This window comes from Dama dama, chromosome 17, assembly GCF_033118175.1.
Source record: "Dama dama isolate Ldn47 chromosome 17, ASM3311817v1, whole genome shotgun sequence".
Lineage (NCBI taxonomy): Eukaryota > Metazoa > Chordata > Mammalia > Artiodactyla > Cervidae > Dama > Dama dama.
The window spans coordinates 19,510,425-19,535,077 of NC_083697.1; the positions used below are offsets into that span (position 1 = coordinate 19,510,425).

A 24,653-nucleotide genomic window follows, 5' to 3' on the forward strand; every position below is an offset into this window, starting at 1 on the left:
AACCCAAAAAGTATAGTTGTTTCCCAGGCAACAATAAATAAGTTGATTCCAATGGAAAATTTCTCATAAAAGTAAGATCCAATATTTTCTAATACATTCTCTTAAATATTGATTGCCTGAAGACTAACTGACATAAACAAATAGAAAAAAGGATTTGCCTTTAGTTAGAGAATTAGGAAACAAGAGGCATAAATTAATACATGCCTAATACTCCCAATGATTATGGCTAAAATATAAGTGAAGCAAGGAGACTTATTAATATTAGACCGTGAGGGAAACAGAAGGTGCTCTAGGGACAACCACTTGCAGATTTCTCTTGAGCAATTTCTGAAATAGTTCATATAAAATGCTTCCTAAAGTAAAAAGATGACAAGCATCACTTTTCTATTAGTCTATGGTTGAGTAATCAGGTCAATAAGGAACATCTCCAAGTGAATTCTTTACAGCTTACATTTTACATTACCGTACACAGTGAAATCTGTTCACCACTTTAAAACATTTTTCCCCCCAAAGATTATAAAGTTTAGCTTTTTTACAATTTTATTCTGACTCTATATAGAGTGTATAGAACTTATTTTTATAACTGCCTCTTTTGCAACTCCTATTTTCCATTTAAAAATGCTTATCCCTCCAGAGGTTTCACATTATCTATGACTTGCTAATTATGGCAATGTTACCTTGGTGTTCTCTTAAATCTATCCCTGCCATTACTTAATAGCAAACTGTGAAGGCATGAAGTAGGCAGGCAACGTGTGGGAGGTGGCATTTTTAGAACTAATTACACATCTGTAACCATGCACGGCTGGTGTCTGCAACCACTGATCGATCAGTGTGGGTTTGCTGGTGTCAGTCTGTATTCATCTAACGCGGGCTGGGCCAGGTTTACCAGGGCTCTGGCGTTCGGGTTGGCTCTCTTGTCCAGGAGAAGTTTGGTTACACGGTAGTGGCCACAGTGTGCGGCAACGTGGAGGGCCGTCAAGTAGTCCAAGGTGACGTCATCAACAGGCGCCTTGTGCTGGAGCAGGTGCTTCACACATTCCACGTGGTCCCCCTGTGCAGCCATGTGAAGTGGGGACAGCCCATTCTGCGCATCACAACCAAACCAGGCCACATTTTAGTCATACTGGGTAATGTAAGAGACAGGAAGACACATCCTATGATATCACTCATACGTGGAAACTAGAAAAAGGGCACAGATGAACTTATTTACAAAACAGAAGCAGAATCACAAATGCAGACAACCAGCTTAAGGTTATGGAGGGATAAGGGTGGAAGAGGGATAAATTGGGGGATTGAAGTTGATATATATACACACTATATATAAATAGATAATTAATAAGGACCTATTGTGTAGCACAGGAACTCTACTCAATACTCTGCAATGGCCTATATGGGAAAAGAATCTAAAAAACAGTGGATGTATGTATAACTGATTCACTTTGCTATACACCTGAAATTAACATAACATTGTGAATCAACTATATTCCAATAAAATTTAAAAAAAAAAAGTTTGAAGGAACAAGAATATGTATAGAACAATCAGATGGCAGGGAGTGACAGTGAACAGACCTGGAAATATAATGTGTAGTCAGGCAGCATCAGGCTGACTTAGGGATCACAGGGATCATTAAGGATTACAAAGTTAAAGAGACCGTCATCACTGCAGTTGGGTGCTTTCTGCAGCCCCATTCAGCCTCAAAAATGGGAGTTGAATTTAATCACGGTGAAATGTAGCAAGCGTGTATGAGTATGTCAGGGAGTGGTACAAGTAACCAGGGAATTTCTGGTGCATAGAGGTGAGGGCATAAGGTGAACGGGGACCGTTCAACGACTGGCTAATGGCACCAGCACAAAAAACACTTTTCTGGAGCTGGGCTTCTGGAGAGTATTCACTGAAGCAGAGGAGGAGGTGGTTGGACAGAGGGGAGGTTAAACACAGAAATTACAGAGGCTTTACAGTGACCAAACTGAGAGGCCAAGTGAGAGCATCATCTACTGCTCTCACCAAGATTGTTAAAACCGCCAACTGGAACCGGGGTTCTGGGGACTTCCCTGGTGGTCCAGTTGCTAGACCCAACACTCTCAATGCAAGGGGTCCAGGTTTGATCCCTGGTCATGGACTAGATCTTGTATCACAACTAAGACCCAGTGCATCCAAATAAATAATGGATACATCTGTTTTGTTTTGTTTTTTTTTAAAGGATGAGTTGTGGAGAAGAGTCACAGTTTATTGAGAATTTGAATTTTCAAAGAAAGAGGGAGAGTGACAACTAAACAGATGAATATTTGCTTGAAGGAGGAATAACAGATGATACAAACATGGGAGATTTTCTGGAGAAGGAGGGAAGATAGTCTGCTATTACTTGCTGTGGCGCTTTCCAGGCTAGTGGTATCAACTCACTCCAGGATGGTTAAGTCATTTTCTTCTCTTTCTGACCGAAAACATAGTTCTACTCTTTGTAACTAACTCCTTTTCTATCTTACCCACGTAAATTTCAAGCTTCTTCAAAATACAGATGCCAAATTATTTATCTTGATAGTCCCTTGGTGTCCAGAACACTGTTTGGCATATTGTAGCTACTCACTATGACAGACTGATGATGCATGCATGCATGCTCAGTCGTTTCAATCATGTTCGAATCTTTGCAACCCTAAGGACTGTAGCCCACCAGGATCTCTCTCCATGGGATTCTCCAGGCAAGAATACTGGAGTGGGTTGCCATGCCCTTCTCCAGGGGATCTTCCCGACACAGGGATCAAACCTGCATCTCCTGCATCTTGTGTATTTCAAGCAGATACTTTACCCACTGAATCTCCTGGGAAGCCCAGTTTGATGATATATGAATGATATCTGATTTTAAAAGTAGGCCAGTAAAAAATTCCATCAAGGTAATCCATAGTCTTCATTAGTGATTACAATTACAGGCAAATTCTGCAGATGAGATTATTTAATAGTTTGTGGAATAGCCTATCTGCCTACCCTCAATTTGATACAGGTCTTTTATTAGTTATAGCATGCCCCGTCTGAAATTGTGTTCTTTCCATTTAAATTTCAATCTGTTTCCTCAACAAAATTTTCCTTAATTATGTACGCATTACTCAGCCCAAAATGTTGCATTTTAAAGACAGATCTTTACAACATTCATAGTATAGATATAAGAATGAAAATGATGCAGATGATTTATTCTTTATCTTCATATACTTCTGATTTGAAGCCACCCTTTTAGGACCTATGAGGCACATCTCTAAAGACTGAGTTCATTCTATACAAATTTTGAGCCTGTGAGCTTGTTTTTGCTCCAATGATTTCAATTAAATATTTAATTATAACATAAGTTGAAAAATATGTACTTGTGTTGGCTGCCTTATTTTTCTCAGCTTACCCTAGTTAGAGCATCGGTTGATATGAATCATGTTCAGGGGATGGAAGGAATGCAATAGGGAGAAAATAAAAGAATTGTCCCTTGTCTAACTTTCTGCTGTATTTAAGGATCCAAGTGTTGTTACATTTCCCATTAAATAACTCTGTGATTATTTTCAGACTGTGTCTCACAATATCTTCTGGTAACCCAAAGAAAATATCCAATAAATCAGCTCATCACTCAGTACTGTTTGTATGGATAAGAGTTTTCCTCATAGCTGGGAATATTGATGAAATGAGACCAAAATATACTAGATGTACTATGCCATAGAGAACAATATGCTTGTTTAATTGTTCTCTGTAGCTAGACTATCCTAACTTTTGCTTTTCAAATCATCTATTAATCCCAATTATAATCAACCAACACCACTGGTGAGTAATTCTTTTTAATAGTTTGTCTAAGAAATAAAGATTGGAGAGACAGAAATCTTATCTTGCATTGCTATTTGAACTTCTTTAAAACATAATTTTATACACATTTTATAGCCATCTCAAAGTATCATAAAAATGTAGACTAACAGAATGTTTAGAAACATTCTCACATATATAATATTCTCATTTATATATACTACAGTAATATTCACATTTCTATCTACAGAGAGAACAGCAGGTAAAAATGTAGAAATAATCTGAAGTTATACATTTAATATAATATAAAGTTGGCTTAAAACTCAACACGCAGAAAACTAAGATCATGGCATCCAGTCTGGCAAATAGAGGGGGAAACGGTGGAAACAGTTACAGACTTTATTTTTGGAGGTTCCAAAATCACTGCAGATGGTGACTGCAACCATGAAATTAAAAGATGCTTACTCCTTGGAGGAAAAGTTATGACCAACCTAGACAGCATATTAAAAAGCAGAGACATCACTTTACCAACAAAGGTCTGTCTAGTCAAGGCTATGGTTTTTCCAGTAGTCATGTATGGATGTGAGAGTTGGACTATAAAGAAAGCTGAGCACCGAAGAATTGATGCTTTTGAGCTGTGGTGTTGGAGAAGACTCTTGAGAGTCCCTTGGACTGTAGGAGATACAACCAGTCCATCCTAAAGGAAATCAGTCCTGAATATTCATTGGAAGGACTGATGTTGGATGAAACTCCAATACTTTGGCCACCTGATGCGAAAGAACTGACTCATTGGAAAAGACCCTGATGCTGGGAGGGATTGAAGGCAGGAGGAGAAGGGGGCAACAGAGGATGAGATGGTTGGATGGCATCACCGACTCAATGGACATGAGTTTGAGTAAACGAGAGTTGGTGATAGACAGGGAGGCCTGGCATGCTGTAGTCCATGGCATCGCAAAGAGTTGGAGACGACTGAGTGAACTGATACATTTAATACATCTCAGTGCATGTATTTTTAAAATAATTTTTAAAGTTTGATACCTATAACTCATTCCTCAAACACAACTATTGAGCAACTAGAATATGTCCAGCTGATGCTTTGATTTTAAGAATAGATATTATCAAAAAATGTCATAAAGAGTTTGCGAGACACCATCTTCCTCATAACAACTCACCTTTGTCCTTGCCAGCAAGGGAGCGCCCCGCTCCAGCAGAAGCTCCACCACTTGGTCATGCCCACTCCTTGCAGCACAATGAAGAGGTGTCAACCCATCCTGCCAAAAGAATGAAAGATAAAGCTTGAGGTCACTTAAAACAAACAAACAAACCAAGATTATATCTGCTGCCATCTTGAAGAGAGGGTTTTCTAAATTTAGTCCCAATGACTCAGTTCAGTGATAGAATTGCTATCAGTTAAGTGATAGAGAAAAAACTTAAGAGAGAAAACAAGATAGAGAGATCTTGATAGAGAGAAAGAGAAAGGCAAAGACAAAACAGAAACAGGGAGAGAATAAGAGAAATCCCATGTGTGGAGGTTCAACATTAAAAAAAAAAAAAAAGAAGAAAACTGTGGCTGGTCATGAATTTGCATATTTAGGAAGATGGAGAAGCAAAGTGTGCTGCATTTGTTGAACTTCAAAGTCCCACTTGCCTGGAGCCACCCCCAGAGATGATATTTGATGATTCTATTTTCATTCTGGTTATCCTAACACAGCTCCTAAAAATTCTTCTTAATCTAACTTGTCCATCTATCTTCTCTCTTAAATTGTCACTTTTGATAAATTCATCTGAAATGCTCCATGAGGCTTATTAAAAACGGGTCATTTTTTTTCACCTTCTTCTAGAGGTTTCTGCTCATATTTTCATCATTTTACAAAATACATAAAAGATTAAATTTATTATCAGTAAATAGCATTAAAATAGTGTCAAAATTATGGCACAACTGCATGTTATGCTATTTATAAAACTTTCTGACCTTGATAATGTCACGGGTAGTTTTTAACTCTAGGGCAATCTCCAATACTTTGGCCACCTGATGTGAAGAACTGACCCATTGGAAAAGACCCTGATGCTGGGAAAGATTGAAGGCAGGAGGAGAAGGGGATGACAGGGGATCAGACGGCTGGATGGCAGCACTGACTCGATGGACATGAGTTTGAGCAAGCTCCAGGATTGGTGATGGACAGGGAGGCCTGGCGTGCTGCAGTCCATGGGGTCGCAAAGAGTCGGACACAACTGAGCAACTGAACTGAACTGAATCTCCAAGTACCCTCAGTCTTTTGGGTTTTATTTCTCTTTAGGGCAACATGCCCCAAGAGCAGAATAGATGGAAAATATGATATAAGATATGTAAAACAAGATATAAGAACAATGGGTAAGAAGCAAAACAGAAAATAAAACCGTGCGTACATAAATTTACTAGTGATTTCAGATTTAAAGGAAAAAAAAGGATTGTCTCAGGAAAAGAAGTTGGGAAGGTATATAGTAGAGAAAGTGAGGGATGTCAAGCAGTTAAGAGGACTTTAGAAGCTTCTGGTTTATCCAGAATTTTAATGGCCTATCTTTTGTGTCTCTGCTTCAGTGACCGCTATCTCTGGGTTATGTTTTCTTCCTAATAAATATCACTCATCTGGATTGCAACACTCTTCCTGATCCAACATTCTGCGATGTCTAAGCTACCTATCTTCCATTTGCCCTTTCAGATCTGTGCTCTGCCATTCTCCACTGTGGGCTTTCTGCCCCCTGGCTTCTGGCTGGGGTTGGCCAATGGGATAAACAGCAAGACATAGAGGCAACCTCCTGAAGGGTCTCCTGGGTCTGGCAGTGACTCTTTAACCAAGTGTGCACTCCCACCAAAACAGCCTTCTGTGTACAACGCTCTCCTCTGAAGGGCAGTGACCTCTTCTCCTTCTCACCTCTCAGACCTAGGGTTGGTCATGAGCCCTGCTGGTCACTAGCCCCAGGGATATGCCACCATCCCTGTTGCCTCTCCGTCAGTCCAGCTACAATGGTGTAAACAAGCCCTTGAATAATCTCTATTCAAATTATCAAATTTGAGTGTGCCATCTGATTTTGGCTAGGACCTTAATGATAACTATTGCTTGCTTTGTTAAATCTCTTTGGCCAGTACTGAGATACTAATAACCAAAACAGACCTTGCGGTTTTTGGGTATCTGGGAATTAGCATGAAAAGACTGTCTTTTCAGCAAAAAGTATGTATAAAAACTACTGCAGTTGGGATGCCAATGTATTTTAAAGTTTGCCAAAAGAAACTTAAAAGAAAAACTGTGTGGACAGGTGATTACCATGATGACGCATTTGTATACTGCTATCAGCGACTGGTGGTGGACTGGTTGCTGTATTCTAAGTGAAACAGCAATTAGATGCAACTGTATGTCTCAAACGTGTTCTCGGTGGGGGCTTCATAAGGTCTAGACTTTAAGAAATTCAACACAGCAAATGAACACAGTCCAGGATGTAGTCTCTGGAACCACTGAGCTCTGGGTGTGAGTGTGTCTTGGAACAACCCACCATGGGTGAATCTGCCTGAGGCTCAGCTTCACGATATGCTGCATGAAGATGGTTTTTCTTACCCAGTTTTATTTACAGCCTTGTTTGAAAGATGAAGGGATGCTATTTCAAATCATGTTTAGAAAAGGCAGAGTATTGTTTTCTATAGATTGTATGAAATATTCATTGCATAATTATTTTGAAACCTCCAAAATGCTCTCAGAACAATAGGAAAATATGGAGCACACTTAATAAACCCACCAGAATAGCAAGGAACTGTAAGGGTTAAATAATTGGTTCTACTAATAAATATTACAATTTAGTGATGTAATTTATCTGCCTGTATAAATGATATGTAAATTGTATCAAATTCAAGTTGCCCAATATTATCAATCTGGGAAGATTTGGGATATTGTCTAAAAAATACAGTGTCTCAAAGTACAGCATCTCATCCCCTGTCCCAAATCTTTATCGAGATGTTTTGAGTTCAAGAATATTTTAAACTCTTTTTACTCTTAGGAACTATTACCTGTTCATTACTTTTTTTTTTTTTTTTTTACTTACTTTCTTAAGACCGTATTTGAAGATTACCTTTTTCCCCCGCTTCAGCATCCCCTTCCCTATGTTCTCTTCCCCCCACCACATTGGAATCATTTCAAATCACACTGCAATGTCTGTAATTCTTAAAAGGACACCATTTATCTGGCTAGTAACCCACAGCATTAGCTCCTTACAACCATTTCTCTTCTTATCTTTTCCTCTCCTCCCTGTCAACTGAGATTATTCTTCCAGCAGTGTATCCTGAAGTCTGTGTGTTAATATAAGCTCTGCCAATTACTAAGCTGTGTGTCCTTGGTTAAGTTACATAACTCCTCTGAAACTCATTTTTTCACATTGGTAGTCTCATTCAATTGAAACCACCATATTTTCTCAATAAGAAAACTCGGTAAGTTGTTAGGAAGATGAATTAAGATGATATTAGCATAGTACTTAACAGGGTGCCTAGAACAGCATGTGCACATGACGACTTATAGGCACTTCTACCACTTTAATTATTCCTTCTAATAACGAGTAGCAGGGGTGATCTCTTTTTCTGATGCATTGTTTTTCATTTATCATCCTCTAATGTTTTTAGCATATTTTTATTGCTTGCATTGAAATATATCTTTCAATATTTTAACCATAATCCTTATAGGAAGTATTTCCACATTTAGATAAAAATAAGTTTAAAAATAAAAAAGAATAGTGCCTTTAATAAAAGTTGAATTGATAATATCATGTTTAACTAGCTATAACATTTTGTTTTAACATGAAAATGAGGTTGTTCAGACAGCAGAAAACCAAGGCTCTGGTGAAAATGTCTTAAAGTTTCACATGAGATTCTAGTCAATGATGAGAATGCCTCTGAGATGCAAAATGTCTCAATGATTGATGCAATGCTGGTGAAAGTGGAGAGAAACTGCGGATATGATTTTTTAATGCTCCAAAGCCTTTACATATCATATTACAGAATAATGTTTATATTATTTAAAATTTCATCTATAGACACATTGTTATATTACCTAAAAAGATAGTCAAAAACAAATACAACATTTTAAAATTTTAAAATATATTTTTAAAGGACTAAAGAAAAACAAACCATGAATTGGCCTCCTGATTTCAGACATAGTCCTGGATTTTCAGTATTTACCTCTACGTGATTTTACTTTTGGTAAGAAGGATACAGGTATAATAACTATAGCCAAAACCTAAAGAATATAACATCTTTCAAAATTCTACTTTAGAAGTGAGGAAATATTTCACTTATGGGAAAAGCTCAGTGCCACCTTCAGTATTGTGACTGATCCTAGGGTACATTGGAATCAGTTTGCGCAAATCGGTGAGAGTCAACCTTTTGCCTAACTTTTCTCAGTTCTGCATCTGTGATAGGACACTGGTAGCTCTAGGTGGCCATGATACAAGTATGGAAGTATTTACACCATGCGGATCACCAGAGTGAAAGGCTACAAATCAGAGTCTATGGTTTATTTTTTTGAAGAGCCTATTATTAAACTTTTACCAGTACATGGCTAACCTGCTCCCTTGGGTATTCTTGATATGCATCTCTGAGTACAGGGATCTAGTCTGTTAACAGCTGTATCACTAGGGTTCATAACACCAAGTAGGAAACCAAGAATTATTTGTTTAAGGAAGGAATGAACAGAAGGTCTGCACAATGTGTACAATTAGAAAATCTATTTTCACTTTATAAATTCCTGAGTGAAATTCTATTTATTTGCTATATCTAAAAGCTACACTGGATGAAATACAGTCCAAATATTCCCCATAAGAAGAAGAAAGCAATGCTTACATTGACAGAACTAGTATAAAAATCTGTTTCTTAATATTCTTTTTATGAAAAAGCAATGCTCATTTGCAGTTACACTTTTAAATCATATATGCAAATGTATGAAGGGCAAGCAAATTAGAGCATATTGTAAAGGACAAAGCAAATATTGTGATGATCAATAAAAACAAAATCAATTGCCTCAATAATGAATGAATACACCAGAAAAGCATTAATAAGAGTAACATGCATCCTTAAAACACTGATGAAGATATTTTTTTTTTTTTTGCATTTACAAAGTGCTATCTTTACATTGGTCCTCTCAATTACTAGAGTCTCAATAGAGACAGACAGGTAAGTGTAAAGGGACTCATTATGTAAGTAATGTACTTAAAGAAGGAGGTACAGAAACTTTTTCTTTCAAATACAGAGAACAAGTAAGCAAAGCATGTGACATTACATGTAATTATTCCAAATTCTGCATGCCTACAGCATAGCAAGAGAAAAGGCATGCCATCAAAGCAAAGGGTAGAAACCAGAGAAGATCCTGGTGAAAGACACTAGACACCATAGCAAAGATCTTGACAGACAAAGCAAACCATTTCAGAATTCCCACGTGACAACATGACCCAGGTGCTCTGGACCAAATGTCTTAGAGAAATGAGATTTAAAAAGTAATATATTCTAAAGTCATTAAAAACCAAATTGTAGAGTCTGGCACTGGTGTAGTTTCTAAAAGCTCAAAGATGATAAGATTTATTAAAATATTTTTTAGTGTTAAGATTTGCAAGGGAATTAGGTTAGATCTTTATTCCTTCGACTATGAGAATGCAGAGTCCCAGAATTAAACAAAGTGACAATAAAATATCACAAGGGACATATTGTATCTACTAACTTATATAGACTTCTTCCATCATACATTTCAGAATTTTACATAATATGGATGTTTAAAGTTTTGCTTAAGTCTATGATTAATCAAATGTATTCGAGAATTAACACTGAAGTACTAGAATTAACACTGATGTACAATTACATCAATTGTACATCATTTCCATAACATGATAAAAATTATGAGTAGCTAAGTAATTTATTGGTAGTTCAGCTGGTAAAGAATCCTCAATGCAGGAGACCCTGGTTTGATTTCTGGACTAGGAAGATCCTCTGGAGAAGGGATAGGCTACCCACTCCAGTATTCTTGGGTTTCCCTGGTGGCTCAGATGGTAATGAAGAATCCACCTGCAATGTAGGAGACCTAGGTTCGATCCCTGGATTGGGAAGATCCCCTGGGGGAGGGCATAGTAACCCACTCCAGTATTCTTGCTTGGAGAATCCCCATGGACAGAGGAGCCTGCTGGGCTACAGTCCATGGGTTGCAGAGTCAGATACAACTGAGCAACTAACCACAAAGCACTTAAAAAAATACCTAAGAGTTGATTCTCACACAACCCTATGAGGTAGGTAGTATTATTAGACTAACTAAGTTTAGAGAAGATAAGTAAAAGGTTAATATCACTCAGTTAGTAAGCAGAAGTAGGATTTGAAATCAGGTAGTCTTCATTCAGAGTCTGCACTTTAAACAGTTGAATTGTCCTGCTATCTTATTATCTAGTTTTTGGGAGTGCATAAAATTTGAAATGAATGAAGGGCACTGTCTCTTGGCAAGTTGACATGAGTAAAAGTGCAACACAGTAATAACTGTATGCCTTTTTTTCCATAAGCATAGCCGCATATCTCCTGCTCAGATCCCTATAGCATAGCCAGTTAAGAAAAATGACTTAGGAATTGAAAAGTTCAAACCAAAAGATTTTCAACATGTTTTAAAATATTTTTATGTAAAAGCCACACTCTCATAGCTTAATGTGTCCTAATGAGTTTGGGCTCTTGATATTTACGGCTAGCCAAATCACAGATGAGCAAGTTCAATCTTTGATCTTTGTGCCCAGAAAATCAGTAAGCAAGAACTTGAAAAACTGTCTCCTTGAGGAGTTAGCATTGTGCTTCTCTGGGTACTTATGAGCAAATATTAGTGCCACTTTATCATGTAAAACCTTTATATAATGTATGAAGTTTAAATCAAATCCAAGAAGGTAATTTCCTTGAAAATGCATTGCTTGTGTTGAGGGACTGGTACTTTAAAGTGCCTGCTAAAAGAATACAAAAAATAATAATTGAAAGAACAGAGACACTCAGGAAATTGAAAGAACAGAGACACTCACGCGAGTTTTGGCGTCAATCTGAGCACCGCGATCCAGTAAGAGCTTCACCATGCTTGCGTTTCCCCTCTTGGAAGCCACGTGCAGAGGAGTGATCCCATTCTACACCGTGCAGAGACCAGACAAAAACATGTTGGTATGACAGGGCATGGTGGTGCTGGCTTTGTGCTCAAGAGCACAAAGGAGGTTGTGACCTATTTTGCAATTTTATCCAAGGTTTCTATGGCTTCAATGCTTTTGATTTTTAAGGAACAAAAAAAGCACACAAACCATATAGCATTCTCTATGAATGAAAAATACAATGAAACTGCATAACTAAGTTAATCAATAACTATGACATATGTACTAAATCTACACATCACAGTCAAGAGACAAAGGAAGCAATTTTGCATAATAGAAGCAAAATTTCAGATCCTACCTAGGATAGAGCCCTAGTCCAAAGTCTATCTTTCTTAAAACATTCATGCACTTAAAGATTCTGGGATCCTCAAGTTTGCTATGCTTAAAAATGGAATACACATATGCCAATAAATACCCAATGGAAAAATGACTCTTAAAAACATCTTCTTCAGAATAATTCAGTATGAAAAACTTGAAAATAACTCAATACAGTTTCAGGGCAGAAGATTTCTAAGGACAAAGACACTGTAAGCATGAATTATATGTATTTCTTTTTCTTGGCTATTCTATAATCATCATGATGTCAAGGATACATACCTTGTCAAGGATATGATTTTTTGGTATGCTATGTTTTTGCAAAATCAAGTATTGCATTTACAGTATATTAAATATACTGAATTTTATATCTGTCATGTAAGTGAATTCTTTCCAATGAAAGTATACCATTAAACCTATAACACCTTGTAATAACTTTAGCTAATATGACTCCCCATATGACCAAATTCTCAATTTATTTTAAAAAATCCGTGTCAAATTATGTGCCCTATAATCACTGTTAAGACATAGTATAAATGTACTTATATATTTTATACTGAACATTTTAACAGTTTTTTACTGACTTGAAGATTCTCATTCATGATTCATGGTGTGACCTTTAAATGTAACTGCTCAAACTGATGTCAGAATCAACATCCTCCTTATCGAAAGTGATCTGCATGCATGTGAATTTACACACTATTTTTCACTTGCCGGGTCATAATGACTTCCTACGATTTGAAGAGAAAAAAAAAAAAAGGAAAATCTAATTTCTCCAGCACAGATAAATCCATTAAGAAAAAAGAAATAAAATCTTTATCACTGTTTATTTTTACTTCAGTAAAATGCCAAATTCCCTGGCAGTCCAGTGGTTAGGACTCTACACTTTCACTGCTGAGGGCTCAGTTTAATCCCTGCTCAGGGAACCAAGATGCTGCAAGCCATACAATGTGGCCAATCAATAAATAAATTAAATTGAAAGAGAAACTATGTTAATCCATACCCTGGCTGTGAAGTCCACAGCAGCTCCCCGGTTTAGAAGAAGAGTTGCCACGTTGACGTTTCCATAGTGGGCAGCGATGTGCAAGGGGGTGAATCCACTCTATGGAAAGCAAAGCAAACCACAGTCAGTCAAGCATTTCACCTCCATGGGTTGTAGTCACTGGATTAGTGAAGAAAATCACGTGGTAACTGTCTACCTCACACGTGAGCAAAGCAAATCAGGTCATAAACGCTTTAATAAGATTTTTGAGTGGTATTATTTACATTTAGTGGTAAATAAGTCAACATAAAAAGGTCAACAAACATCCTATAGTTCTTGGCAACATTATTTCTAATTACTGTAGCAATTTATTTATTTATGAGATTGGTTGTTTATATAAAGCCATGTTTCCTGAGTTGATTTAGCTTTAAAGCAAAACAAACTATGATTAAACAACATTATTTTTTCAGCCACAGAATATAACTATGAATAAAGAATGTTTTCTCCAGAGAAAGTTTCAAATCTTCTATTTTTAAAGTTTGTGTTTTGGTTTGGGTGTTTTTCAAAATGAAAAATAGCATTGGTTGATACTGTATCTTTGGAACTATGAATATATTGTGAGAAATTCTTACAGAAGATATATAATTTCATCCCACATCGTTTATACTATCCTGATATTTCTATCCTCTTTAACAACTGAGTTTTGTCAGTCTATATTGTTATGAAAAAGGTTTAAACAGCAAAAGTTAAACAATACACTAGAATAAATATGAATATAAAATAAAGAAAAAAATTAAGTGGAATCCAACTTTGAATGTTCATTAAACTAAATTTTATCAATAAGACTGATATAAAAAAATAAGAAATTAAATAAATCATATGAGCATTAGAGAACAGTTTACTCTCAGAGCATTTTAAAAATGAGTCTGAAAATCTAAAATAGAGAAAAGCATATTTCCTTTATTTTTGCTAATGAAAGCATAGTTAGAAATTTCTGCCATTTTCACAGCAGAAGCATATTGATTTTTTTCTTATTTACTGTATTAAAAAAAGCATTGTTCCTGCTCTCCATAATTTCCATTGCTTAATAAAAGGTAATAGGGACAATAAAGACTGCTCCTGTAGAACTGGGTATCAAATCCTGCAGTTTTGAGGCCATCTTGCATTGCCGTCTTTAGTTTGAAATGAATTTTGATATACACAATATTGTTTTTAAGAAATGTTACTCACATCACAACCATTATTTTCCTATTCACTTGAGGACTTTGCTTTTAAAATGGCCTAAATAAGTATTCAGATACCTTAGGTAACAGAAATTCCTCTGTGCTAGTAGCCAAATTAGCTGCAAATAATTTCCGACTCTAGTGAAGCAAGATACAAAATAAGAATAGCAACTATCAATCCAAAGCCTACGCTTGTAGTCATGATATTTTTATTTTGTGTCTACATGATGCCAAATATTCATGTCAATATAGAAGAAAAAAAATCAGCCTACAGCCTGGCTGCTATTTTACAAAATGTCAAACTTTAATATTTTAGGAAATAATTGACTAGATGTTTTTCATTTTTATCTTGATATTTCCTGTCACCCAGTCATATCCTGAACATGCATCTATTATTTGAGTTAAAATTTAATTTCAGAAAAACACAGAGACCGCTGATGAATCATTTTCAAATTATTCAAGTATAATAATATTATTTTTCCCATTTTCAGAAATAAACTACTTTATTGCTTGACACAGCCTCATTGAAAATCCACAGTGCTGCCTCAGGCTGTGACTCTTGGATCAGCATGAGGCTGGTGTAAAGCCCCTTAGGAATTCTTCCCCGATTAACAGAGATGGAAGGCTCAGGTCACGATTCTATAGGACTGTAGATGAATGGGTTTCTCTTCTCTGTTATTCTGTTGTCCTTGAAGAAATACTTCTAACTCAGTAGGTATCTACTCAAATTGCTGCATAATGATTAGAACCAACACTGCTTTCAAAAATGTAAACAATTACCAAAAATTACTTATAAGTAAAAAATATTAAAATCAGTAATTATTTTGTATCAATTTGTATTATTCCAGTCTTGAGCAATTTCAGCAAGCAGTTGGGCATTTTTTAAAAAAGTCTCTGACCTAAGATTTGGAACAGAAGAAATGATATGAATAAGTCTATTCACATCTCAGTAGATAAACTTGTTAATAAACAGGTATTAGTTTTAGAAATACACTACTAAGTGCAAATGCTCAAAATTCCCATAGGTCCACAACCCAGTGATCATATGAAATGTTAATCTAGAGAATTTCCTCAGCAAAATGAAAATCAATCTATAGAAACAGTCACTTGCCTTTGAAGGTTAAATTTTATAATACAGGTTAATTTTTACAATACACTTTCAAAGTTTTTTTTATTAGTGCCTCTTGATAGCAACAAAGAGAGACCACTACACACACACACACTCACTCTCTAACACACACACACACACACACACACACTCTAAACCAAATGCTCTTATTGATTTTGTTGGTGGATGGGACTTACTTAGGTATGTGGAAAACGGATGATTTCATGACAACTATTATCAGATAGCAAGATGATGAAAATATTTTGTTCATAATATGCTCATCATTATTACTGATTATATACAACGTGGTAAAAAAAAATACAAAAAAGGGCAATTGTAATTAGACAAGAAGATGAAACACTGGCAGAGCAACCTCCTTAAATTACACTTCACAAGATTCTAAACGGAGAATTCTCATTAAAAGAAGGAGGTCACATCTCTTATTGGCAAAAAGTTAATAATAAAGCTCACTTAGTAAAATACACATTATGGAACAGTATTGTTTCATGCTCTACTCTAATGAGCTATTTAAATAGTTATACTGATTAATAATGTTTCAAAAATATGTTATATTAAAATTTTTGAATTACCTATTTGCCCTAATTATGGGCAAAGGTTCCAAATTAATTTCCTAATAATGAAAGTTCTACTCATTAGTATGAATTAGTGAGCATTTATTCTAATTGGACAAAAAATACAATAAAATTTTTTAAAAGATATATTTTGGTATAACTGCAATACTGTACCTCGGTTGTCCTATTCACCATCATCTGAAGCAGTGTTGTGTGGGAAAAAGAGGGAAGATATTACACAGTGCAAAATTAAGGAAACAATCAACCTGCTCTCTGCCATTCCAGCATGCCAAAATGCATTCTACTTAGCAAAGGCAACCATAACACTACACAATACAGTTGTATCTTTCTATTTCTATTCCTGTTATTTTTTATCATAAATAGAATAAATAAGAAGATTTCTAAAAAGCTTCACCTTTTAGAGAAAATTATCTTATAGGGTTCTTTTTTGTTTTCTTACTGTACCCAGTAGACAGTCTCCTTTATTCTGAAATACCTCTGAAAGTAATTTATCTCTTTTGATGACCAGAAGTAATTTTGCATCATCACCACGGCCTACTTCTTTATCATCCCCCAGGAGGAAGCCGGCAGCGGAAGAGTTCCTGTCCACAAATACGGGCAGCTTTTACCTTGGATTGGACGTCAGCGTTGTGATCGTTCTGAAGCAGGAGGGCAGCAGATTTGGTGTCATCTTTCCTGGCTGCAATATGCAGAGCTGGCAGCCTCACTTTCCCTTTGGTGTCGTTCTCCAGGAGGATGGCCACTGCCTGGTTGTGACCCTGCTGGAGCGCCACCGCCAGGGGCGTAAAGCCGTCCTGGGAAAACAGAAGGAAAAAATTTCCATCAACTTTGGGAAGCCTGGGAGTCAACTCTAAGAAACAGTGCATCTAATTTTCAAATTAAAGATTAAGACTGACAAAAACATTGGAAGGAATAAATATTACTGTGAAGACTGAAGCAGCTTAGAGTCATTTATCACACTATGTACTGGCTTCATCAGATATTTTTAAATGTCTATTCTATGTATTTTTAAAAAACATCTGCATTTCCTAATGAAGCATACTACACACAGGATATGCTCACTTATGTTTTGAATCTGAAAATAAAAATAGAAGCAACCCAAAGTGATGCCTGCTTATAGAAAGAAAACTGTGGGAAGGGGAGAAATAATGAAAACCAGGTCTGACTGATATGGGAGCCAACACAGGGAAATAAATGACATGATTAACTTTGCAAGTTGCTAAACATCTCTGTATCGATTAGGGAAAAACAACAACTGTTAATGGAATGGTCTATTACCAATTAATTTGGGGAACCTGGGATATAATATGATCTAAAATTCTTTTGCAAATAAGGCTAATTAATTTTGCACTTAGTTGAATTTTATATTGTCTTTTGAACATAAAAGTGTGCTAAATAATGTAGAAAATCAGTCTTTCACTTTGAATCTTAAAAAAAAATTAAAGAAATAGCACAGATCATCAAAGTGAGAGGAGTCTTAGCGGGAGATGGATAACCATGCTAAAAGACTGGGGAAGCTATATTTTCTCTCTAGAAACATGTATTCAAAAATGGAAAGGTGACAAGTAGAAAAAAAAAATATACTGTAGGCTCTGTTAATGTGAAAACCTCCCTTAATTCACAAAAGCTTGAAAACAAGTCTCAGAGTTAAAAGTTTCCATTCCTAGAGGAGACAAGGGGAATTGGACAGTCCATCTAACAAATGCATACCAGAGACAATGGCTATTGAACCACATCTAACTGCTCCATTGGTTTCCAAAGGTAATTTTTTAAAAGGGAACTGCAGGACTTCCCTGGTGGCTCAGTGGTAAAGAATCCTACCTGCCACTGCAGGAGACACGGGTTTGATCCCTGGTCTGGGAAGATCCCACATGCCGTAAGCCCCTGAGCCCATACACCACAACTATTGAGCCTGTTCTCTAGAGCCCAGGAGCTGCAGTTATTGACCCACGGGCCACACGTGCCGAAGCCCAGGAGCCCCAGAGCCCGGGTTCCATGCAAAGAGAAGCCGCCACAATGAGAAGCTTGCGCAAGGCAACGAAGGCAGCCTCCGCTTGCCACAACTAGAGAAAAAGCTCGCGCAGCCACGAAGGCCCAGCACAACCCAAAATAAATTCATTAGTTAATTTTTTAAAAAGGTAACTGTAGACTTTGGAGGGAAAATTATTTTCCTCAAATGTATGTATCATATATGCACTACCACAATAAGGACTGAATTTTTTAAATTAGAATTGAATTTCAAATAAACACATTACTTAATGAAATGGAAGAGGAAAGCATGAGTGTTGTAAGATGAAAGAGAGTAGCCTAAATTTGGAACTTTGGCACAAATTGAGTCCTCTGTGAAGGAGGAAAGAACAGTCTCATTATCATATACATATTTAATTTGATTCCCCCGCAACACTGGGATAGTTTATATTAAGAGTGTGAACTTTATTTTTTTTCTTAGAGACAAGGCATTTGCTGACAGTACAGGGCCTGATTAAAAAATTCCTAGCCTTCAATTTTGGTAACATATAGGAAGAAAGAAGAAAGTAGAAAATTATAAAAATGATACTGGATGGACAGATAACTCCCTGCAGAAAATTTAACTTTGAATCTCCACCACATGATTTCATTCTAATCTACACTTCATGGAAGAAGGGTAAATATTTGACATTTTTTTTTCAAGTACCTCCACTAACTCTATGAAAAGGAAACCAATATTAAAATTCAATAAGCTTCATGTTTCACCATCTATTTACCAATGCCAATTGCCATAATTATGGGAAATTTCAAAACTTTAAATATTTCTTTTCAAATATGAGTTTCCCTGCCATACTGAACGATCTCATAACTATCTGATAAACTGATCATAATGTCTTGCTTAATAATTTTTGCAAATTACGGCTCTTAATGGGTTCAGGGTGTCTTCTTTAGGTATTTTCATACATGCACACATGATGGTTGTAGGTATTTAGCAATACAGCCTAAAATATCACATAGTAAACAACTATAAATCACTGTGAAGATGTTATTTATTCACAGAATGATAGACTAAAGCATGCATCCGTGCATGTTCAGTCATGTCTGACTCTTTGCAACCCCAAGGACTGTAATCTGACAGGCTCCTCTGTCCATGGAATTTTCCAGGCAAGAATACTGGAGTGGGGTGCCATCTTTTCCTCCAGGGGATCTTCCCAACCTAGGGATCAAACTCACATCTCCTGCATTGGCAGGTGGATTTTTTACCACTGTGTCACCTGGGAAGCCAAATAGACTAAAGGGAAACATGCAAAGAGTTTTCTGTTAGTGCATTTTGTGATAACCATTAAGGCCAGTGGTGTGGAATAACCAATTAAGTTTACATATGTCCACTCAGGAAAAATTATAGTTATTTAAATGATTAAGGGGGGCTTCCCCGGTGGTTCAGTGGTAAAGAATCCGCCTGTAATGCAGGAGACTCAAGAGATATGGGATGGATCCCCGGGTTGGGAAGATCCCCTGAAGGAGGAAATGGCAACACACTCCAATATTCTTGCCTGGAAAATTCCACGGGCAGAGCAGCCTGGGCAGCTACAGTTCATGACGTTGCAAAAGTCGGACACAACTGAGGACTCCCGATGCGAATGATTAAAAAATGAAACAACAGGCATAAATGAGTCTAAACCAGGATTCACCTCATGTGACTGACTTGCAAGAGCCACACTTCAGTGTGGAAATCAAAGACCATTTTCAATTTCTGAGAACCACAGTGTGACATGGACTCAACCAATGCAACATACATACAAAGGTGTTAATACTTCTGGAAACAGACTGAGATGGTACAGAGATCTAGTCTGGAGGAGCCATGAGACAGCTGAGAGTTCTGGCAGGCTGCACTTCCCTAAACCATACACTGGAAATAGTAAGTCTATATGACAGGGAGACTTCTGTAGTGTAAAGATTTCTCTAGGTAAATGATTCTGTTTTTAAAGAAATAAAAGAAAACAAATGCAGATAACCATATTTAGCTACAATTCTCAGAGGATGTGACGCAGAGATATAGTCTCATTACTGTTACCCAAGCTTTGCCTGAGGATATCCACATGCCACTCATTGACAGAATTAGTGTCTCAGAAAATCATAAAATCAACAATAAAATCATAATTATAAAAATCACGCTGTACTCACATGATAAGTGTGTAAACTCTGTGTGCTGAGTAGAGAACATGAAATTGTTTCACACTAGGTGGTTGTATTTTCCAGTCATAAGCAGGAAACGTGGTCTCATTAATAGTGATGTCTTGGGATTGTTTTTAACTAATGAGAATAAGCTGTCAGAAAGTTACTCTGAGGCTCCACAAAAAGTTTTCTATCAAAGGGCCTGAAAATGAATTCAGTAGATTATAGTGACCTCTCCCCACAATGCAGGGTAGAAGGGATTTTGTGTTTATTTTATCTGGAGATTTAATTGCCCATAAAGGAGGTCATTCAGACATTAAAAAATTAACAAGACAGTTTCTATTAGTCATCTTTCACTCCAGGCCAGGAGTTTTACAATTTTGTCAGTGGAGCCACAGATCATGAACCAGGGAAGTTAAAGCTGATTGAAAAGGGTGAGGAGAGGCGTGTCCCAATAGAGGTCTCCTCCCTTCCTCTCCTGTGTCACCTACTTCCAATCTTCCAGCAACCCCTGAGCATTTTCCCCACGCTCAAAAACATCCTGACCATCATGTACAAATCACTATTCGAAATAGTCACTAAATTCACTCCTTAATCTGCCTAGGGCAAAAATCAGAAGGAAAATACAAGGCAGGTTCTGCCTATTGGAGGAGACACATAAGGAAAGCAAAGTGATACACGATGTTGGCTCATTTCAAAACCATTTTATGTCTAGATGTCCTGAACATTTGGAGACTGAATTGATTTTGAACATTCTATTCAGTTGCTGCCATAACCACAGTCATACAACCACGTCATAATTTGAACTTCAGAAATACGAACCGCTTTCTGATGTCCTATTATTCCTCATTAAACACAAAGAACTATGAATCAGTGCTTATCACTAAAAAAAGTCCCTTTAAGAAATTGTATTAGATCCTAACAAAGATAAAATATTGATGAAAAGAGATGGGTAGAATTTACTGTAATTTGATTTTAGAATGGTATAAAGCTCCAAAAAAGCTACAGAATGGCAAAATTGATGGAAGCGTGATTTCACATAAGAATAAATTGATATGAATCCCAAATTATAAACTCATTGAACGGTGCATTGGATTGTTCGTTCATGGCCGCTGTTGTAGATTACAATAGTGACATAAACATTCCTAAAGGAAAGATAATGGAGACCCTTTACAGCTAGATACAAAGAAAATGGACACTAAGATTAAAAAATTCACGTCTTTAGAGTTGACAGTCTTACCTCAGTAGCAGTGCTCTGATTAGCTCCATTTTCCAGCAAATATTTCACCACATCAATGTGATTCTCTTGGGCAGCCATGTATAAAGGAGTGAAGCCATTCTGAGGACAAACAGTGAAACAGGGGTCTTCAATCATTTGTCAAGTTTAAACCAAGGAAGAATACAAGACAAGGAAAGAATGAATACTATGGAGAAAAATTTTGAAATGTTGAAACTAATAACATACCTTCACACTGAATAAATCATACCTGCATTTACCATCATAAAATTAGACAAAATCAAAGTTAACCAATTCCCACCTATGATATTTCAAAGGAGGAGAAATGGAAGAAATAGCCCCCTCATTTCCTGCCTTCATTTCAGTATCAGATATTCACATTTCTTATCACCCAACACTGTGTTAAAACTAAAGATATTTAGTGCCTAAATATCTATATAATTCTATAGTATATAGAATTCTCATTATATATACTATCTATATAAAGCAATGTTAATGTAATATTTCCTGTATTTATCAATTCATAAGCCATTTAAACAGATGATCATTATCTTGAATATACATATTTTAACCTCTTAAAGGTATGAAATATTACTCATATCAAAATAGGCTGGGAGAAATTATAAATCTGGTTTAAAATTTTAAAATCTGTATTTCAATGTTCTGCCTGAGGTAGCATGATTTATACTGAACCCTCTTTACTTTTTAAAATCCATTCTGAAATTCTATTATTTGTTAATTCTCATATTCATTTACTCAATTATTTACAAAAATCCAAGCACTGGTAGCTGGGCCATTGCTGGGAAATGATGACAAACAAGACAGACATCTGCCCTCCTGGAGAACATACTACAGTAATTTGACAATATCATGTAGTCATAGTTTTTTCAAAGCATTTACATTTTATAAATGAATTTCAAACTAAGTTTAAACTGGCAAATTTTCTTTTCATTAGAACCTTTGCAATATGTAATCTTTTATTAAGGTAAAAATCCATAAAGCTTTATTTTTAAAAACACATGAAATAATTCATAAACTACCAAAACAATATTCTCTCAAAATTATGTCAGAATCTTAAACACAGTTGGTTCCCTTAAAACTTGAATGCATTAATGAGAAGTAAAAATACAGATGAAACTTCAGGGAGTTTCAAAAACTTACAAGGAAAGAAAAATAGCTTTTTTGAAAAATTCTTCCGTATACATTGTATAAGTGTGGAAACATTATTCAAAATGGTCAAGATACAGCAAAATATAAATACACAAGGGTATAAGTAGAATGGGCTTCCCAGGTGGCTCAGTGGAAAGAACCCATCTGCCAATGCAGGAGATGTGGGTTTGATCCCTGGGTGGGGAAGATCCCCTGGAGGAAGGCAAGGCAACCCACTCCAGTATTTTTGCCTGGGAAATCCCATGGACAGAGGAGCCTGGCAGGCCACAGTCCATGCGGTCACAAAGAGTCAGACATGACTGAGCAACTGAGCATGCACGCACAAATACAAGTGGAATAAGAAAAGTAATTTAAAATCTGATTACAAAGGAAAATTTGTAGGTTTCAAATGATGGTGGAAATTTTAAAACAAAGAAATATTACAAGAGGAATGAACTGACAGTTTTGTAGGATTCGGGAATAACTTGCTAGTTGGAGAGCATATTTTTTTAAAAAACATAGAAAACAGGTGAAATTTTGTGTATTTTAAGAACTGAAGAGGTGGCGGAAGGATGGAATTAGAGATTCAAAGGAAGGGAAAGCCAGTGAGGATGGTTACAAACAATGAGTGGGTGTGGACTGGGGCTCTTTCACGACAAGTAAAAGGCAGAGATACCAAAAGAGAAAAAGAACTTTGAACAGAATAAAATAATTTGCTTACATGTTTCCCTCAGACAGAATCTTGTATGTGGATCAGGAGAAAGGTAAATCGACTGTGGCTGCCAGATGGCAGGGGGAAGGAGCAATGGGCCATCCTTAGGCTTGTCTTGGGTCATGGACTTTAAAGGGACCTCCTCTTGCTGACCAGGGTAAGGGATCCAGAAGGCTAAGGGGACATGCCCTCTCTGATCCTGCAGCTCTTCTGCCTCAGATCACACATCAGACATGCAGACACCCAGAGTCCCCTCCCATCCAGCCCCAAGTGTGTTTCAGTGCTGTCTCAGACTTCTTCCTTGGGATCACCCTCTCAAGGGTCCACTGGCAGGCACACCCTGCAGATGGCTGAATGAAAGTGAAAGTTAAAGTGAAGTCGCTGAGTCATGTCCAACTCTATGTGACCCCATGGACTGTACAGCCTACCAGGCTACTCTGTCCATGGGATTTTCCAGGCAAGAATACTGGAGTGGGTTGCCATTTCCTCCTCCAGGAGATCTTCCCCAACCCAGGGATCGAACCTGGGTCTCCCGCATTGTAGGCAGACGCTTTACTGTCTGAGCTACCAGGGAAGTCTAAGATGGTTGAGTAGTGGTCCTCAAATATGTCCACATCCTAATCCCCAGAACTTGTAAATGTTACCTATAATGGTAAAAGGAATTTTGCAGATGTGACCAAGTTAAAGATTTTGAGATGAGGAGATTAACCTGAATTACCCAGGTGGGCTTGATGTAATCACAAAAGGTTTTCACAAGAGGGAGGCAGCAGGTCGGAAAGGAGAGATTTACTCAGAGCATTCAGTAGGAATCAGCAGTGACAGCACCTTGACATTAACCTTATAGGACTGATTTTAGACTTCAGAATTCTAAAATTATAGAAGAATAATAAAAGAATAAATTGTGGGGTTTTTTTTTTACTACAGTTTGACATTTTTCATTGAAGGATGCTTGCTTTATACCATTGTGTTGCTCTCTGCCATACATCAACATGAATCAGCCATAGGTATACATATGTAGCCTCTCTCTTGAACCTCCCTCCCTCCTTCCACCCCATCCCACCCCTTTAGGTTGTCGCAGAGCACTGGTTTCAGCTCACTGAGACATACAGCAAATTCCCACTATCTATGTTACATATGGTAACGTGTATGTTTTCATGCTATTCTCTCCATTCATCCCACCTCTCCTTCCTTCCTACTGTGTCCACAAGTCTGTTCTCTATGTCTGCAACTCCACTCCTGCCCTGCAGATAGGCTCA

General features: G+C 37.0%; 1 protein-coding gene across 1 annotated transcript in view; it reads right to left on the reverse strand.

Moving 5' to 3' along the window:
- Positions 1-24,653, reverse strand: part of ANK2 (ankyrin 2) — a 346,470-nt gene that overhangs the window by 124,318 nt on the left and 197,499 nt on the right. Inside the window, exons 5-11 of the mRNA XM_061164158.1 lie at positions 21,540-21,638; positions 16,765-16,950; positions 16,310-16,333; positions 13,254-13,352; positions 11,819-11,917; positions 4,942-5,040; positions 887-1,084 (exon numbers count right to left, since the gene is read on the reverse strand). Coding sequence (XP_061020141.1) covers positions 887-1,084; positions 4,942-5,040; positions 11,819-11,917; positions 13,254-13,352; positions 16,310-16,333; positions 16,765-16,950; positions 21,540-21,638 — 804 coding nt within the window. The remainder of the gene's footprint in view (positions 1-886; positions 1,085-4,941; positions 5,041-11,818; positions 11,918-13,253; positions 13,353-16,309; positions 16,334-16,764; positions 16,951-21,539; positions 21,639-24,653) is intronic.